Here is a 19,575-nt window from a genome sequence, read left to right as displayed (position 1 = left end):
CTGAAAGGTCTTTTTTGGGCTTAGACATTGGACATCCTAAGCAATGACTTTCTGTGATCTCACTCTTCAATCTATCCCCTCAATGTTTACTACCACACAATTAACACTATGGTACTTGGCACATCGACTGCCTACACCATGAGTTTTAATGCCTGATTTTGACTGTGCTCTTTAATTTGCAGTTATTCTAAAGCATTGCAAAACTTTAAAGGATGCCTCATCATCCATGAAGAAAGGACCTGAGAGTATGTTAAATGTTTTAAATAATACCTTGAGAGAAAAAAAAAAAGCTTTATGGCATTAGACTAAAAGTATATGCCATATACCAAAAGCAACAGCTGCCAAAATTTTTTTCGACTGCCTACTTTTTTAAAATATATTTTGGCTTTTGGACACTATTTTCTTTTACTGTTGGAAAATAATAAAATAAATAAACATTGGAATTAAATCGCAGAGAAAAAATTACTTAGGTGACTCATAACTGAAGCCTGAAAAATGACTCATAGTAAACTAGATGAATTGCCCAATTTCCTTCTTTCAAGAGTCATACGTTACAGCAACCATATTTTTCTCTTCCTAAATCATCTGTGCTAGTAACTTTCCTCTCATCTAGTTTTCAGCAAAATAGGTTGAGAGGGTTAAGAGAATCTTCATTGATCTTTCCTGAGTTCATTACTCATTCAGGAATGACTCTGAAGTGTAAGTCTAGGAGACAAAACAAGTTTTCTGCCAGAAATAATCATTTTTCAGGTTCTCTTCAAGAGATGACATCTTCTCTCTGTCTTCATTACAGCAAGCTTGGTGCTTGGCACTTAATCAGTAGGCATTCAGGTTTCAAGGTATGCTAAATAAATTACCAGTAACAATTTGTTATTAAAGGAAAATCAGAGAGGAAATGAAGTGCCCTTATTGTAACTGGGTGGAGTGTAGGACAAATTCATAGATATTGTAGTGGGGAGAACGAAGAGAAGAGACTGAAATTCAGAGGAGTACCAGGATGATCCAATGTCTTTCTTACTTGATAGAATCAGAACTAACATGTGGACAACTCTATAATCCAATCTGAAGTACGTAAGACGTGCAAGTAATGTGCTCTGCTAAGGCAACAATCAAAATAGACAAAGCTCTTGCCACACTGTACTAAGGGTCTAGAGGTGAGTTGGACAAAAAGATAAACATACACAAACATTCTAGATTATAGGGGCTAAGACTGAAGAGGAGAGGGTGCTGTGAAACACTGTGAGGGGGCCTCACCTGGAATGTAGTAGAGGAAGACTCGCTATGTAAGGGATAACACAGCTGATGCCTGATGGGTAAAGAGTAGTTACTGAATCAAAGGGATGGGAGTGGGTGGGGAAGGAAGGGCTCTGTGTAGGTCTGGATCCTCGCTCAGTTGAAGGCCCACAAGAAGGTTAGTCGTGGGGGAACTCAGTGAGCGGTGAGGATAGTGGCAGGTCCCAAAGGCTTTGGAGGTCAAGTGAAGGATTTTGAACACTATCCACAGGGCAATAAGAAGTCACTGAATGATTTACATTAGGGGAGGTTGGGTGAAGGACGATGAGACCTGTCTGTATATTTTTTTTGCATGTACTAATGAATTTAAAATTAAAATGAAAGAGGAGGGAGTGAGGCAGTATGATTTACATTTTTCAAATATTGCTCTGGCTTCTGTGTGGTGAATGGATTTGGGCAGGAAGGGACAAAGTTTGAGGTTGTTGCAGTAATCCAGGCAAGAGAAGTGCGTGGTAGCACTGGATATGGAGAGAGTTTGTGGAGGTAGAACTGAAGAAATTCATGGCCAGTTGGATGTGGCAGGCCAGGGGAGGTGGCAGGAATGAGTTCCAGGCTCTAGCCTGAGCCCCTGGTATGGATGGACAGTCACTGATTGGGATGGACAGGTTGGGGCCGGGGCAAAGGCAGAACTCAATTTTGGATGTGCGAAGTTCAAGTTGCTTCTGGGATGTTCAAGCGGAGATGTTGAATAGATAGCTGGATACAAGAGACTGTAGCAGTTAAGTGCCAATTAAGTACAAAGCATCAATACATTGTTGACAAATGACTCATTAAAAGGAGATATGTGGCTAATTTTTCTGGATCTACATTTTGCTACCATTCTAAGAGAAGTGGGTTTAGGGTTCAATTGGTTAGAAAATATCGTCGTTTCTCCATCCCGCATACACGCAACCTCCATCTTTGCTATTCACAACATCAGGTTTATTTTGCTAACAATGAAAGCGGCAACTCTTTAGCAGTGATTTTAATCATTTCGCTCCACCTGTGTTAGGACAGTGTATCCACATTCAACTACCTGAGTAAATGCCATCACAGCTAATCTTAGATCTCTTGTGTTTTGCTGTTACTGATATGAAATTTAGTCTGAATCCCTTATCTTTGTAGGAATTCTGTTTGGCAAGGCCTTATTTTTTTCTTGCCATTCTTCTTCAGTTGAGACTTGTATTTATTAACTTATTTCACTGTTGAATTTCCTTCTACATCTATTAACACATTTTATGTTTCATTAACTTAAGTTTTATGTGGTTGCTTTTCATTCGAGTCCTAGTTGATGAGTCTCTTAAGTTTATGTTGTGAGCTTCCATTTGGTGTTTTTCAATCCATGTAGTAATATAAGCGAGACAAAGGAAAGAGCCTTTTCCTCTGTGATAATGAGCGCTTTGCATTTTCAGACTCCCAGAAATGATGTCTAGGAAGCCTTTTGTTCAGTAGCCTCTAACCTTATTCACTTCTCTGCAGGGCTCAGACCAAGTCAGGGACAACGATATAATTTATCATGCAAATAAGAACATTTCTGAGAGTGAAAGAGGATACTAGCCATATGGGAGTTGGGGAGAACAGGAGAAAAGTGCTTTTCTGAGCCCTCTGGGCTGTAAGGCTCCTCCAATAAAGATGACTCTGCACAGATATAAATAAGATCAGGATGAGAAGACAGAATTTCTGGGGCTGAGGAATCTGTTGATAAAGAAAGCAAACAGCTGAATGGAGTTAGCAGTAGACAGACCACTCTGATTCTTGGTGTCCCTGTAAGTCAGGCTAATGCTTATGTCATTTTCCCATTCTTCTTCCAACTGCTCCTCCACAGGGAGGATGTGAGAAGGTGATTTCTGTGGATGACAAATTCCTGCTTTTTGCCATGGCTCCAATCTGAGAGGTTTGTTGGAATACACTTCTTTTTTTATTAGCTTATGTTCTTTATCTATTTTACTTTCTTTAAAACTAGGGTACACTTTCATCTTTGAAGAACATTTGACTAGTTTCCACTGGATTGCTTAGGTTTGTTTATGTCTACCAAAAATGTGATAAATAACAAACATTTCTTGAGCACCTATTATGTCCTAGAGAAACAGTGATGAGGGTCAATAAATACCAGAAGTTTGCCTGGATAATGTTACCTCATAATTTGGATTCTGTTACCAAATGACTGGTTTGGGGGCCTTGCTTGAGGTCAGATTGTCAGTGAAAGTCCTCATTTGGCAACTAAATATTCTGAGAGGGATTAAGAGAGCATTTCTAGGACACTTTCCTCACTAGAGATACATTATGAACAATCTGTGACATCCGCCATGTGTGGTCCCTTCTGCTTCCAGGCCCTGGGAGTTTTTGCCATCACAAATGAAAATGCAGGGGCAGCTGCTAAGATCTGGGAAAAGAAGAGAAAGGTGTGGGGACAATGTGAGCACAGGCCATGGGGGCTGTCCCCTGTCTGCTGTGACTGATGTCATACTATCTTCAGAGGGGCTAAGGTTCCACTACGGGCCTAGAAGATGGTGGGCCACCCTGACTGCCACAGGGCAATGGTGTGGGCCTGAGGGTCACACTGGATTCCTGGAGAAGGCCAGTGGGACAGGGAGGCAGGTGTGGGCATGGCAAGAGGCCAGTCTGAAGTGGGAAGATGATGGTGTGAAGACCCATGGTGCAGCCATGCATGAGGCTACCAGCATTCGCCACAGAGGCGGGGGTGTAGAAGTTAGCTGGGTGATATCTGGCCCAAGCTAGGTCATGGGGGGCAACTTGTGCTTCATGAGACGTGGCATTGTTGTCCCATTGCAAGTAGCTGCTTCTACTTGGGCAGCTGAACACTTAGCCTGTGAAGGGCCAAACTTAGGGAGGCTAGATACCAGCATCTTGAAATAGGAAGTGGGTACCAGTTACATCTTGAAATAGGAAGTGGGTACCAGTACCTTTTCTACAAGGTCTAATCCACAACACATGGCACACAAATGCTTGACAGATATAATGTCACCAGATGATCAAGCCCTAACGGTGCCTCTCTTGAACCCCTGATGGGAGATGGATTAGCTTTTATCTCATTCATTCATTCAATCTGATCTCATTCCAAAAATGTTTTGTGTCCAAGGATGAGAACTCAAAATTGGCAATGGGATTTTAGTCTTTAACATAGATTCTAAAGTTTATTCAAGATTCTGTTACTACAATTACAAACCAAGCATTCCTTTTTTTTTCTTTTTTTTTTTTTAAGGAATGAACAAAGCAGTATTTTGTTTTTAAATAGTCATCATCTTTCAATTGTGAATACCCTTTTAGGTCAAAGGATCCGACAAATCTTTGCTAAACTATTATTTTGTTAAAAACCAAAATGGCACCTTCTATGAAACTGCTTTCCTTACAAGAAATTAAATTTTTCCTTGTGGTGTTTTTCAGTCACAGCTTCTATCAAGGTACTAAATAGGTGACTATTTGTGGCCCCTGCTGGACAGGTGGTAAACTACTAGTCTCTAATCTTCTGGTCCAAACATAAATATTTTGTCCTCTTAAAGAATGTTCACAAAACTCAATCCTCATTAATTATGAGCTTGGTACCTATGTTCTCAAAATGTTTAGGTTGCTTTGTAGAGAAAGACATGACAGAGTTATGCAAATAACAATATGTAACATCTAGCCAAAACCCTTTAGTTTTCAAACTTTATCTTCATTGTATGCATGTGAGACATAATCGGGGATATAAGTTTAAATTCCATGTCCCCAATTTTAGTTATAATTTTCAATTGTCCAAGTGGTATGTGTTCATTATAAAAAAAATTAGTATACATAACAAGTGAAACCCCCCAAACAACAAATCAACAAAAAACAACCTCCATCTCACGTCTGAGGTAACAGCTACCATTAGCAGTTTGGTGTGACTCTATCCCTATTTCACATGTAACCCCCAAATCAGGGCTGTCTTGGGGCCAGTCTGAGCATGCTGTTGCATCCAGAGAAATATAAAAGTGCTATGAAAGCCCTGAAAAATAAGGTAAGTATCAAAGATTCGTGACCAGAGAGGGTCGAGGGGGGATAGGCTGTAACACCCCACAGAACACTCAGAATCTTCTTTACTCACCTGTCTTTTTTAAGTCCCACACTGTGTGGCAGTTGCTTTGTTTCTCTCTGCCTTCTCTAAAACTCCAGACCACCATTCTCCCTTCCTCCTCCCACCTCCCAGATCTATTCTTCTATAACTAGCTCCTTGCCTTTTCTTATATAAATCAACTGTTTTGCATTTTTCCTGTACTCCTCTCATTCTATTACCTAAATAAGCAATTTTTTGAAAGTTCCAGGAATGCAAGTAAAGATGTTAAAATGTATACTTCCATGGTTTTACACTCATATATATACTTCCATAACATCCATTTCTATCAATATAAAATATTTTCTATTAATTTACTTTAGTATTTTTGTCCAGGTTCATTAAGATACTGAAACAGAGGTTCAGTACAGTTAGCTTGCTCATGGTTACAGAACTGCTAATAATGGAACCTGGCCAGCGAGGTCCCACAGAGCACCCCAACCCTGCCTTGGCTTCACAGGACCATTCAGGGGAGAGGGTGAAGAGATGGAGACTAGAAGAATTTTGAATTCTGCCACAGTCTCACCGCAGAGAGGACCACTGGGACACTGAGTGGACACTAACAGACATAGGGCAAGCTTTCTCTGGGGTGATGAAGAGGAAGTGTAGGCATCATCTCTTAGGTGTTTGCAAAAGAGATGGGAGGGATTCAGGTTTCTGGAACTCATCTCTTTTCCTCCAGAGTTTTACAGGTAGAAGTATATTGTTTATCTCAGAGCTGGCCAGAAACTCCTGGGGAAGAACTATTTTTACGCTGGGCTCACCGTGACAGGACCATGTATACAAAGGAAATGCTGGCCTGGGGCAAGTCTGGGCAGGTGCACAGATTGCTAAGGATTCCTCGGGCAAATGGTGCAAATCTGCTGATGCTGTTGGATGACAGTGGAAGATCCAAGTTCTGCAGTCAATTCTCAGAATTGTGAGAGTGGCAAAAAACTTTGGATTCTGGGATAGAGCACTGGCAAGGCAATATTGCCTTCCACGTGAGTGTGCGAGTGTGCGTGTACACGTGCTTGTGTAGCATCTACAACTCCCAAGCGAAAGCAAACACAGAATAACCATTGTATCTAATGATGGCTGAGCTGCTGGGAGATACTCTACAGTGGCAAAGTGGATTTAAATTCCTGGTGCATGGAGTAAGAGGTGAATTGGAGTATGGAGGGTGACATAATTAAGTTCCGCAGGTCCTCCCACAGCTTTGCGGCCTGCTCATCAGGGCTTTGGTCACTGTATGCTCCTGGAACTCATCTCAGAGGGCAATTTCAGTGCAAGCCAGATCACGAGCACCGTCCAGATGCTGATAGCCCATTAATGACACTCATCTTTGGCACGGTGGGTGGACACTAGGTTTAGTCACTTCCCACTTCGTTGAGTTTGCCAAATGCCTTTTGGAGCTTTTACCCAAGTCCTTATGTGACCTCGATATGATGTTCGGTGGAATCCCACTCGCTTTCCACTGGCCACGGTAGGTGGTTGATTATTATGAATACCACTGGTGCCTAAGCTTCAAAATGCAAATGCAAATGTTACTTTGTTCTTGCATAAAGACAAGACAGAAGTGACATAAAAATTTTGATAGTTTTGTTAAACAAGTAACCTGCATTTGAAGAACCAAAATCTAAGTCTGGCTTTATGTTTCACTTAAATGTCTCTTTTATTCAGACAAAATAGCACTATTTGAAGGTAAAAACAGGTTTGTAATAGTTAGGAAAGATTCTCATAATTGCACGTGCGAATCAATTATATAACAGAAGAGAAAGCTGAACCAGTTCTGATTGTGCTATTATTGGTGTTAGAATTTTCACATCTCAAGTGACCACTGCTTTATGGTTTACACGTGAAAGGGTTTTCACATATAATATGCTGTAATGACATACTTTTCCTTGAACTGCCTTGGACTTTTAAGAACAAAGTCCAGGCTGAAAGGAGAGGTACTGAGAGACAGGGTGCTGAATCAGACCTCCCAGAGAGAGATTCTGGCTAACTCACACTCTGGTCCTTTCCTAGTGCAGGTTATCTGACCTTTCAGGGACTGTCTGGTCCACTTCTTTAAGATGGCCTTGTTTCACTCAGCACAACCTGCTGGCTACAGATCCGGGCAGGATGGAACTGGAAAGTGCCAAGGGACACTGATTACTCTCCTTTTAGAAATAACAGGTTAAGAGAGTCTCCAGAGAAAAGCTGTGCTTATGAGATAACCAGCCCCACTTGGAGAAGATATGAGAAAACATGGACAAAAACAAAACTTTCCAAATGCGTATCTGGACCAAACACCTGAATGATGTAGGTAAATCCTTTACTATGTGAAACCACCCAAGCCTGGACAGGAGTGATAGCATATAGTCCAAGGAGCATCCACGTTATACTTCTGAAAAAGCTATTGAAGAAAAAACCCATTAAAGTCACAGGACAAAGGGCTATTCCTCTGACTTAAATAATAATGTCCCCTGGAGGGAGAATTCTACTTCCTTTGCCAACCAGCAGCCCTCCTGGCAGCTGCATTTGAGAGAAGCATGCCTATCAACCAATGACATGTGGCCCTTCTTCTGGTCTCTCAATGGAGAGTCTATTTTGGTGGTACTGATATGCACCATTAACAAAAACTTGGCTTAGCTCAAAAAAATCTATCTCCTTCCATGAATTCTTCAACTTAACAAAGCAATGATTCTCATTTTTATGTTAATTGTTTGTCCAAATTTAATGGATCATGTTTTAATTTTTACATAATTTTTCCATTTTTCAGATTTCTATTTGGGGTCCTCAGACTGAAATTAGTTACATCGTATGGTCCAGGCTGGTTGGACACAACCAAACCTACATAAATCAATCAGGCCCCAGAGGAGGTCTGAAGAAATATTTTAGGAAACAGGACATGGGCCTTTTATACCTCTGTGCTCAGTGACATTTAAGCTGGCTGACCATTTCAATTTTGGAAATTACAGTTCATTAACATGATAAATAGGCAATCACCTTTTTGTGTATCTCCACCTATGCTAGTGCTTTTCACAAACATTTATAAAGAGTGGCACAGTATAATAAAATCGGCCATCATAAAAGGATTTTGCATTTGCTTCTGGTGACAGTAAAATTTTATTTAGAAAATATGATTACTTAACTAAGTTTTGAGACTTAAAAAAGCAAACAAAAACCTTCTGTTGAACATTTGGGTTTTACCGATTGTGACTGAAGGGTCAGATATATGAATACTTCTATAATTACTTCAGATAGAGATGAAAAAGATCAGACAGGCAGTAGTTTGCAATTACAGTGACTGTTCTGTTTTTATATTAAAAATAAATCAATGTATCAATCAGTATGATTAAATTGGGTATTTAGCTTAGGTGCTTGAAACAAGATTAAAAATAAAAACAAAAAACTACTTTTTTTTTCTATTTTGCTATTAGGTTTAATGTAACTAATACTATATACTTCTTTTGTATAGTCATTGAGGGAAGGGCATATCCTGGCATTTAAAATTTACTTTAAATTTTTGAGGCTAACTTATCATAATGAATATTACTAATATGCAATTTAAGACCAATAAGCCCATGTTTTGCACAATGTTTGGCGCTTATTAGGCATTCGAGATTATTCTCAGAATGATTTTTACATAAAAATTTTCTAGCTCTCGTTTGGCTACCAATAATATCTACAAAAGAGTTCAATTCTAATGTGGGAGAAACTTGATTTTGGAGCCTTGCCCCTCAAACCTGGTCCTGATTACTGCTTCAACTCCTGTTTATATAATTCTACACAATTTTGGCAGGATTCAAGAGCACATACCAGGGTGTTGGCTTTTAATGAATCTCCTGGGACGTGAATGTCAAGCCGACTGGATGAACTCTGGCCATAAACCCCAGACAAGCACAATGACTGTATTTATTCAGACTTGGCTGCCTGCATGCAGATCGACTCTGCGGGTAATAAATTTTCACAGGCCAAGAATTTCAGCATCGACCAAGCTGATTCTGAGAAGAAAAACGCACCCAGGGAAGTGAGGTTGGGCTGAAAAAACCTCCTATGTTTTTATTCCACGTCTGTGCATCATTCGGCTAATTTGTTTGGTCACTGATTGACATGCACAGCCAGAGGGTCTTTTTAAAAGCTCTGCTTTCTGTTATGCAATTGTCATATTAAAAAAGGATAAAGGGAAAATTGAACAGCACTCATTGCAATGAGTAATCTGCTTTTAATATGACACCACGCTAAGGAGCACAGATGTGACATGAGAATGTCCCTTGTGCCTTGAGCAACCCAAGGTAACAAAAACCAAGAAGAGCAACTCAGTGCTTGGGGCCCCTCCCCTACAACCCTGACATCTGGATGTAGCCAGCCTCTCGGTTGACACCGAAATCTTCTTTGAGAGACAACCAGTACTCCACATGTTAGAGTAAAGCATGTATTGGCTTACTGACTCAAAGATTTGTGTTAATTACCTAGATATTTATTAAATTAATTGTGCTCTCCAAATATTGATTGAGGATTAAAGGGGGACTTTTTCTTCATGGTGAGAAGCAAATTATGCCAGTAGGAGAATTTCCCTCTACAGATTCTATCCAATGATCATAGTCTGCAAAATTAAAATTGTCAGTTTAAGTGGATAAACTATGCTCGTTTAAAGAGAAAAATGCAGTTACATAATTAAAATGAAAAGACTGCCTAATGTGTGGATAATGTAATTACGGGAAGCTGCAGGCACATACATAGCCATCCAGTTTGGAGCCTGCTCCCTCACTTTCCCTGAGTTTGTACATCTGTCATCTCTGAAATGTCTGTAGCCGACACTGTCTCAGCTGCTCCTTGCCAATGAGCTTTAGCCTTGGGTCCCTCTCCTCGTGCCTTCGCCATCGTAATTTCATCTAGATATTTGCTGTTGCCCAGCTCCCAAGCTTACCCTCTTGTGAGAGGCAGAGCTGTTTTTCTAAACAAATGGGAAGACATGGCAACAGAACTCATCTCTCCCTTTCCAAATCCTTTTAAAAAATTCCTTTGGTACTTAGTACTTTCAGGAATAATTCTGTTTTAAATCTTATCATTTCTTCACATTCTTTCAGGGATACATTGGCCTTTGGAATTGTTAAAACCAAGAGGACAGAAAAGTGGATCAAACCAACTGCTACATGTATCCTGTGTCTTTCATTTACCCAAATGAGAAAAATGATTCTCACATCGTTGGTCCTATTTTCAGTTTGAACCTCATCAAATGTGAAGATTATAGGAGCAAACATGAGGATATGCTTCCATCTCAATTATACCTCCAAAGTTTTGGGTAAACACTGCACGATCCCAGCTCTAGAAGTTATAATCAAAATTCAGCTATCCTTGAAAGGAAAGGCTGTGAGAAACCTATTCTCTCAGTTTGGGAGACTTCTGTCTGAGATAACTTCTGAAAACCTGTAAGTTCAATATGGCTTCACATTAAGCATATTTAAGAAGCGGCTTTAGACATTCCTATAGAGACTGAATAAATGCTTTTCTCCTCAATAGGCAGATTATTTGTGCATTACTCTTTCGCCAACTTATGATCTTGGGTCTTCTGTTTTTACCTTCTTCGTTATAACTTTTGATCTTCGGATTAGACTAATTTGAAAAATCATAGTGTTCAGTAAAAGAAATAAAGGTAGAGTGAATGTCATCTTTGATATTGGACAATGGACAACAGGAAATACTCTCAATTCATCTCAACATTATACAGTTATTTAAGCATCAACCCAGCAAGTACTTTGTGCCTCTGCTGTGCCAGACACAGTCTCTCAACTCTGGAAACTCCTTGGCTAGTTGGTAGATATAGATATCTTAGAGAGTAAACATAACACATAACCAAAGTTATAATGAGATATAAGAAAAAAGGTTAAGGTTATTGTGAGAGGGACTAACTAGAGTCTAATTAAGATAAGGGGAAGGCTCCTTAGAAGAGCAGGTTTTCCCTCGGGGAAAACGAAGGAGTCGAGGCCTTGCAGGCTCTGAGGCACCTGAGCTTGGCTTGTTGGAGCTGCTGAAAGAAGGCATTTGTGGTCAAAGTGCCACGAATCAGCTCATTGTGAAGTGAAGGGAAAGAGGTGGGTGAAGCCATACTATGGGCTCTGGATTTTATACCAAGCATAATGGGAAATGTACTTAAGTTTTCAGATGAAGAAATGACTTGATCTGATTTATATTTTTAAAAGATCACTGTGAAGAGGTTGCATTATAGAGAGGGAACAGAAATATGCTAGTGTCTACCAGACAGGTTTAGATTAGCCAGGGTGGAAAGAGGTGGATTGACTAACATTTAATTTTGGAGGATGAATTTATAGGACTTAGAGATAAAATTTAAGTGAAGAACAGGAGTTGTCAATGGTGAGCCCAGGTGATTTCTAGGCACTTCTGGGTACCATGCAGGTAAGAGTGGCCAAGACTAGAAGTTCAGCTTGGCACAAATTGAATGTGAAATGCTTGTGAGACATTCAAGTGGAGAAGTCAAGTAGGTTTGTCATTCAGAAGAGAGTTCTGTGCTGATACAGCTTTAGAAACCGTAAGCATATAAAAATTGAAGGTCATGGGAATGGATGAGGTCACCCAAAGAGAGAGAGAAGTGGAAAGAGAAATCAGGAATAAATGCTGAAAGATTCCAGCATTTAAGACTAGGTAGAGGAGGAGCTGTCAGCAAAGAAGCCCAAGAAAAGAGAGTCAGGGGGCAGAACACCATCCAGGAAATTTTGGTGTGAAACATGTCATGAAAAGTGGGTGATTGATAGTTTTCAATGCTGAATGTCTTCTGGTGAGATAAGAGACTGAAAAGGGTCTGCGGAGGTCACTGTTGACCCAATGGGTAGCTCTGGTGGAGAGCTGGGGCAGAAAGGAATCAGGGGAACCAGTCATCAAGGAACTGAGAGGAAATGGGGGTGGGCTTTGGATAAGAGGAAGGCGGTGTTCTCAGTAATACGAGGGAAGGGAGAGTGAAGATAATGGTAGTTGTGTGGATGTGTTTAAGAAGAGATAAGGCTTTCCAGTTAGATGCCAGTCAGCCATGGCATGCACCAGGGAAATGAAAATGAATAAGATACAGAATGAGATTCAGGTTGCTCAGTCAAGTCAGAAAGATGAAAAACCAAATCCTACATTGTCCACATATTATCAGTTCTGTGATGGAGGTATTTATAGGATGCCAGAGAGAAAACTTGTAAAATGCCATGACCAGTGAACCATTATAAGTTATGTATATTTGATGTAGTACCCAGAACAGGCACTAAAAAAGCTACACAAAGAGAAACACTCAAAAATACTGCAAATAAAAATGGAATTCCTACTGGAAGACAGAAAAAGAAAATATGATAAAAAAGTAAAGTGGCAGACCTAAGCCCTAACGTAGCAATAATCATTAAATGCAAATGGTCTAAATTCATCAATTAAAAGACAGACACTGGCAAAGTGCTTAAAAATATGACAACTATATGTAGTCTATGAGAAACTCATTTCAATATAATGATATAGGCAGGCCGAAAGTAAAAATTGGAAATAGTTACATTACACAAACACTAATCAAAAGAATGCAGCAGTGGCTATATTTATCAAGTAGACTTTAGAACAAAGAAAATTACATTACCTGAGATATAATGGAACACTGCAATGATAAAAGGGTCAATTAACCAAGAGGACAAAGAAGTCCTAAATGGTATGCACTAATAACAGAGCTGCAGAGTATGTGAAGGAAAAACTGACAGAATGGAAAGAAGTAGATTAATCCACAATTACAGTTGGAGGCTTCAACACGCTTCTACTAACAATAGATAGAGCAACTAGACAGAAAATCAGCAAGGACATGGAATAACTCAACAACACCACCAACCAACAGGACCTAACTGACATTTATAGAACACACCACCCAACATCAGCGGAATACACATTCCTTCAAGTGCCCACAAGACAGATACCAATATGGACCATGTTTGGGGCCATAAAAGTTACTCAACAAGTTTACAAGAATTGAAATGATACAGAATGTGTTCTTTAACCATAACAGAACCAAACTAGAAATCAGTAAAAGATCACAGGAAATCTCCAAACATTTGGAAACGAAACAACACATTTCTAAATAATGTTTGTGCCAAAGAGGAAGTCTCACTAAATTGAATGACAATGAAAATGCAACATATCAAAATTTGTGGGAGTTACACCAGTGCCTCAAATTGATAATCTAGGCTTCCTCCAGAAACCAGATAAAGAATAACAAATCAAATCCAAAGCAAGCAGAAGGAGAGAGAATACAAATAAGAAACTAATGAAATTGAAAGCAGAAAAACTGACAGACTATCAAAGTAGCAAAAAGCTAGTTCTTTGAAATGATCAATAAAACTGAGAAACCTCCAGAAAGACTTATGGAGACAAAGATAAAGATCAGTATGAAGGATAAAACAGGGGCTATCAGTAGAGCCCCGAAAGTGCAAGGACAATAAAGAAACACCACTCCACACACATAAACACGACCATGTAAATGGCATGATGGACTAATTGCTTGAGGAGCACATATAACTATAATGTTTCAATGTGAAATAATCTGAATAGCCCTTTAATTATTAAGAAAATAGAATCTGTAAGTTTTTAATCATGAGGCCCACATGGTTTCACTGTTGAATCCTGACAAATATTTAAAGAAGAGTTAACATTAATTTTATACAATCTCTTCAAGAAAAAAGAAGAGTAGGGAACACTTTCCAATTCATTGTATAGGCTGGTATCTCCCTCCTATCAAAACCAAAGACAATGCAGAAAAGAGACCCACAGGACAATATCCCTCATGAACATAAAAAGATAAATATGAGGATGCAGAGCAACTGGAAGTCTCTTACATTGCTGGTGGGAGTGTCAACTGTATAATCGCTGTGAAAAATAGATTTGGATAACCTATTCAAGTTGGCCAAACACACCCCGTGGCCCAGCATTTCTTTCTACTCTTGGGCACAGACACAACAGGAATGTGCCCATGTGCTCACCAAAAGACGTGTACACGAACATTAATCACAGTGTGATTCTAACAGCCCTGGACTTCCTCGTGCCATCAGCATGATGGGTAAGTCACGGTGTACACATGGAGTGAACTGTGATACAGTAATAAAAGGAACAAATTTCAATGACACGCAATGTGGATGAGTCTCACAAAGATAATGCAGACTTCAAGAAGCCAGAAATAAAGAGCACATCTGCTGAATGACGCCACTGATATGAAGTCCAAAAATTAGCAACATTACACGTTAGCAAACAAGAAAGCAGTTGTTCTCATTGAGGGCAGTGACTGGGCGGGGACATAGGGGACCTGAGAGGTTGGTCATGTCTGCATCTTGATCTGGGTGCTGGTCACATGGGTAGTTAAGTCATAGTATGTGGTTTATGAATAGTCATCAAGTTGTATTCTTAGGTTATATGTGGTTTTCTCTATGTGTCTGCTTTATTCAATTATAAGTTGACTAAACATGAAAAAAAAAAGTCTGTTGGATCTGGTGACATGAAGATAATGGTTGAACACAAGTACTGAGGGAGTGGCAGGCTTTGGGGACCACACATCAATTCCTATTTCACAAAGGGTGACACTGGAGCAGAGAGCAGTTCAGGGATGGGGCCAAGGCTGCAAGGCTGCTGAGTAGCAGGGCAGGTATTCGAATGCAGGGAGCAGGGCTACTGAGCTGTGCTTGCACACTAAGCTACCTGTTTCTTTACCTTAGAGAGCACAGAGGCCATGAGGATAACAGAGTGCTCAAACGCAAGAGAGTCTGAGGCTACTTTAGCAATGGCAGAAAGGGGTAGCAACCTTGTGTAGCAACCTCAGGAAGGTGATGCTCGTGTAGATGTCTCTTTATCACAGTGGCTGTACAGGCCAGCGAGCAATATTCACAAGGACAACTGGGTATCATGCAAGAGAAGGTGAAGCATATTAGTTTACTATGTTTACCAAGACGGGAATATATATTTTTGAAAGATTTTGGGTTAAGGGACAAACTTCGAAAAAAACATTTGCATTGTTTAATTATCTCCCAACACCTGAAAAATGCAGTGGGTGTATGTGTGTTGCCTGTGTACACAGGCTCCATCCACTCTTTTGAGGTACATACATATTTTGGTCTTGGAGAGGAAAAAAGTACCGTATCTTTAGTCTTTTTTAGAAGCATGGGAATTACGATTTTGTGATTAAGCCAGGGGATAATCACAGGCCCGAGCCGATAACTTAATTAGTGGTAGAGTGATCACTGAAGATACCACACAAAACTGCTGTGTGGAGCCTTAATTAAAAGAGAGGAGATTACTGAATAAGTCATTCATTGTCAGTTGCTTTCATTGCAAAAGGTGGGAAGGTGCTCACACATAGGCCCAAACGCAAGAATAAAGGATCTGACCTGCCTGTTCACAACATCACATTACCAATGGCTACTGATTGGAAAGAAGTTACTAATAAAGCCAGATGAGTCAACTAAAAGTTTTTACTGCCTTAGGGAATATGTCTAGCATATCTTTGTTAACTTGTTTATTTTTGTTTGTTTGTTTTTTTTTTTTTCCAAATAAAGTATTCACTGGAAACATTTCCTGGAACTAACTCAGGAAATTCTGTCCAAATTCAGAAAGACTTGCTGAATGAAACAGTCTGCAAATCTCTTTTTCTAATATAAAGTATGTTCAATCTAAATCTTTGCCATGATTAAATAAACAATGCACCTATCTGAACCTCTCTGTGGGAACACATGCACAGGATGGAATCATTGGCTTTCAGCTACATGGACAAGGAACCAGAATCAGGAGTGAAGTCATTCTCCAGTTCTAGCAAGATCTCTGTGTTGTGGAGAGCTGACCACCTGTTGTGTACGCCTAAAATAAATTAATCGATCTCTAGAAACTCAAGGCCTGTGTGGTCCTCCTTGCTCAGTCAAACTTCCTTCTCTTGGGGTTTTGTCCACTTGTCAACCTAGTTTCCAGATTCACCTAGTTCTACCTCACACCCAGCTCCCTCTTTGCTACCCCACCTCCTCTCACAAGGTGAGCAGACTCTTATATGATCCCACAGCTACCTTCTGCCCAGATGTTCTTCCTGGAAACGTCCTTTGACTCATATCACCTCTGCACGCTCACTCTGGGCATTATTTGCATTCAAATATCTAGACAGCTGAATTGTCTGCACAGTGTTCTATGATACCGTTATATAAAATTCACTCTTCCAAGATCAACTGAATAGCACAAGTGTCTTGTAGCGCATGTGAGAATGACTTTAAAAAACCTCTCTGAATCGTCTATATACCTATCACATTTATCCAAACCTGACAAAGTACAACACAGGTAATGAGAAAAAAGAAACAGAAGGATAGGAAAATCTGTCTTTCGTGTTTTCAAACTTGCTTTAAAATACAAACATTTCCTGAAGTGTAGAGGTGAAAGTGATGAATGTTAAGTGGATATTTTTTCATCTTAACTGACTGATCAAAGAGTATTTATAAACCCCTGACTCATGTCTCGAGCTGATAAGTCAACACCAAAGGAGAACATTTCAAGCTCATTTATCATTTAAGACAAACAGGCCATTCTGAGCATGATTATTTTTTATTCATCATTTTGAGCTCACCTCTACGTTTGCTTCTTCTCAATGTTAATAATATCTGTATAAGACTTCTCAATATTTAATGCTTACAGCTTGCCCGTTGAATGCTGATGCGGTTAAGATCACAGGTTTGATCTCCTGAAGGCCAGTTAGCTTTCCAAAAAAAGAGGCTCTATTTCACATTGAAGTCTGGCCCCAGTTGACTTCCCTATAAATAGCTGTTGTTGGTTTCAATGCCATAAAAAGCACAGAATTACAGTTTTAAGGGAAATTGAGGCCAAGATATTTTAACAGACTGGCCCAATGGCACAGAATCTCATAAATAGCAGAGGACACCCAGCAGCCTAGAACACCACAACTTGGCATTTGTACGAATTGGTTAATACCCAGGACAGTCTACCAGGCCAGTGTCACGGTGTCACATTCAAACAATGCAACATAAAAGACAATCTTACCTGTTCATTCTCCTCTTCATCACTACTTAGCTTAAGGTCATCTTCTAGCATTCTGCAAGAAGGAACAAAGAGGTACAGATACTTAGCAAATAAAAAACAGTTTAGCATCAAAATATCTTTATTAGAGCAATGTTTGAGCAGTAAGCCCGTTTGATTCGCTAAATAAAAAAAATTGTTCTTTTTAAGCCATTTTCCTATGATGCAGATAGAAGTAACAAATTGCCACATCATGAAAATGAACCATCGTCATAGTCATAGGATGGGCTGTCTAAAAAATGTGAGGCCAAAAACCAGAGTCCAACGGATGCTCTCCTTGTGAAGTTTAATTCCACAATTTGCTCAGTGTTCTCCATGTGCAGGTGCTGCACTGTCTCCTCTTCTGTTCATGTTGAAGAGAAAGAGACAGCAACGACGATGCCGATTGTTCCACCAGCCAGAGACCTGGAGGAAGCATCTGCCCCAAGATCCTGTTGGATGAGGGAAACCAAACAGAAAGGGACTTTCTGGAAAGATTCCGAGGGCAACTCTCCAATGCCCCCTGCATCCCTCAGATTCGTTATGACAGAGCATATTTTTGGGTCCATAAAAGTTAAAGTGAAAAAAGAGAAAACAAAACTTCAAACCCTATTATTTCTGATAATGATAATGTGATATTCTCATCAGCCTTGCTAAATTGTTTCTTTATAGTTTTGAGATTAAGTCATTTCAAAAGATATCTCACTCAGAAGTGCAGTCTATAACATAAATGAATGCAGAGCTGTTCTGTTGGGGGCAGGGAGTCCATTTCTGATGGACTCCGGGATACCAGGGATCAGTCCAAAGGCCACTAAGCCCATGTGCTCAAAAGGCCTCACGGTCCTCCTTGAAATCACCTTTCAAAGACTATCCCCTAAAATGTGCCTCGATTATTTTAAAAGCCAGTTATAGGCCTGCCATCAATATACTTGCCAGAATATTTTAATAAGTCATTGCAGTGACTTTTGGGGTGAACTTGGGGTAAAGACCTGCCAGGGTGGGGTGTGGGCTGAATTCTGCCTCAGATGGCTGCGTGTTTGGGGCAAGTCACTTAACTTTCCCACGCCCAGCCCCATTTCCCTATTTATAAAATGAAGGGTGGTTCTGAGCAATTTCTTAGGTCCAATCCTGCTTTAGATTTTGTGAGTCTAGGAAATAAATTTCCCCCCTATTTTGTAAAGCAGGACAACTCTTGCATTGTTCTAGAGACACAACTGGGGAACTGCTAAGCAATTCTGCGGTACTACTGAAGCCATTAGGACACCATACATGTTTCCACACAGGCTACAGCTATTCTACCAGCAGGGAGAAGTATCATTCTTTTATTATTCAAACCTTAAGCAAACAAACAAAACAACAGCAAAGACTGCAGAGCTGTGTCCCCATTGGCTCCTTATGTCTCTCTGGCACATCCTTCATTTCCCCTGACCTTGAAAACTCATACACTTGGCTTCAAAGAGAAGAGACATCATGGTGATTCACTGGAGCATTTGCTTGTGAAGAATCCAGGAAGGGACTGTGTTTTCTTTGTCCTTGAGCCCCTGGTAACTAGCACAGTGATGACACAGGGTACAATACCAGTTTGCTGGCTAGGCCGGGGCACCTTCCTCAAACTGATTTCCTACCAAAAGGTACATATGCCTTTCTGACAAAAAACACAAGAGAAGCAGGGTATGTTCTCCCCTCCATCCCTCTCTCCCACTTTTGGGATAAACTGTCAATTGCAATTTGGTTTAATCTCATGAGTACTCTGTGAGCACTGGGTGTTCTGAGTGTGGGTGGTCCCGACGGTGGGTAGGAAACGGGACGGGAGGACACACACGATCATTGTTAACAACCCCCTTGCTGTTACATGGGAGTCCTGTCAAGGGTGATTGAGAAGTTCCATCTTTATATGGGAAATTACGTGTACAGATTTGAAGGTTACTGTCAACCAGAGCAGGAAACCCCAGCAGCCACAAAGCAAGGGATCTCGGCTTGGTTGCAAACCAGCCTTGTGACTCTGTCACTGCATGAAGCTGGTGTTGCTGAAAGTAACCACGATAGTAAAAGCAGTGTGTGAGGGTCTCTCCTAAGGCAGGGACTACAGTTCAGCTTTGTTTATTTTAAGCATGCACCAAATATGAAGATACACACACAGGTCTGGTGGAATGTCACATCACCTCTGAGCCCAGGCAAGTCACACC

General features: G+C 40.3%; 1 protein-coding gene and 1 long non-coding RNA gene across 9 annotated transcripts in view; one reads left to right on the top strand and one right to left on the bottom strand.

The window, feature by feature from the left end:
* The window catches only part of LOC120606028 (uncharacterized), a 31,492-nt gene extending 15,611 nt beyond the window's left edge, over positions 1-15,881 (top strand). The window contains exons 2-4 of one of the 4 annotated variants that reach the window (XR_005653813.1): positions 7,511-7,645; positions 9,129-9,621; positions 10,417-15,881. This is a non-coding gene — a long non-coding RNA (uncharacterized LOC120606028). Of the gene's footprint in view, positions 1-7,510; positions 7,646-9,128; positions 10,330-10,416 lie in introns of those variants that run through there. The other 3 variants (XR_005653812.1, XR_005653814.1, XR_005653811.1) reach the window with 3 other exon arrangements.
* The window catches only part of AFF3 (ALF transcription elongation factor 3), a 461,951-nt gene that overhangs the window by 80,810 nt on the left and 361,566 nt on the right, over positions 1-19,575 (bottom strand). For all 5 annotated transcript variants that reach the window (XM_039867117.1, XM_039867115.1, XM_039867119.1 and 2 more), the window contains one exon: positions 17,375-17,426. In XM_039867117.1, coding sequence (XP_039723051.1) covers positions 17,375-17,426 — 52 coding nt within the window. The remainder of the gene's footprint in view (positions 1-17,374; positions 17,427-19,575) is intronic.

This window comes from Pteropus medius, unplaced genomic scaffold, assembly GCF_902729225.1.
Source record: "Pteropus medius unplaced genomic scaffold, Ma_sr-lr_union100, whole genome shotgun sequence".
Lineage (NCBI taxonomy): Eukaryota > Metazoa > Chordata > Mammalia > Chiroptera > Pteropodidae > Pteropus > Pteropus medius.
Note: the sequence above shows the minus strand (reverse complement) of the source record. Positions and strands in the feature narration are given on the sequence as shown.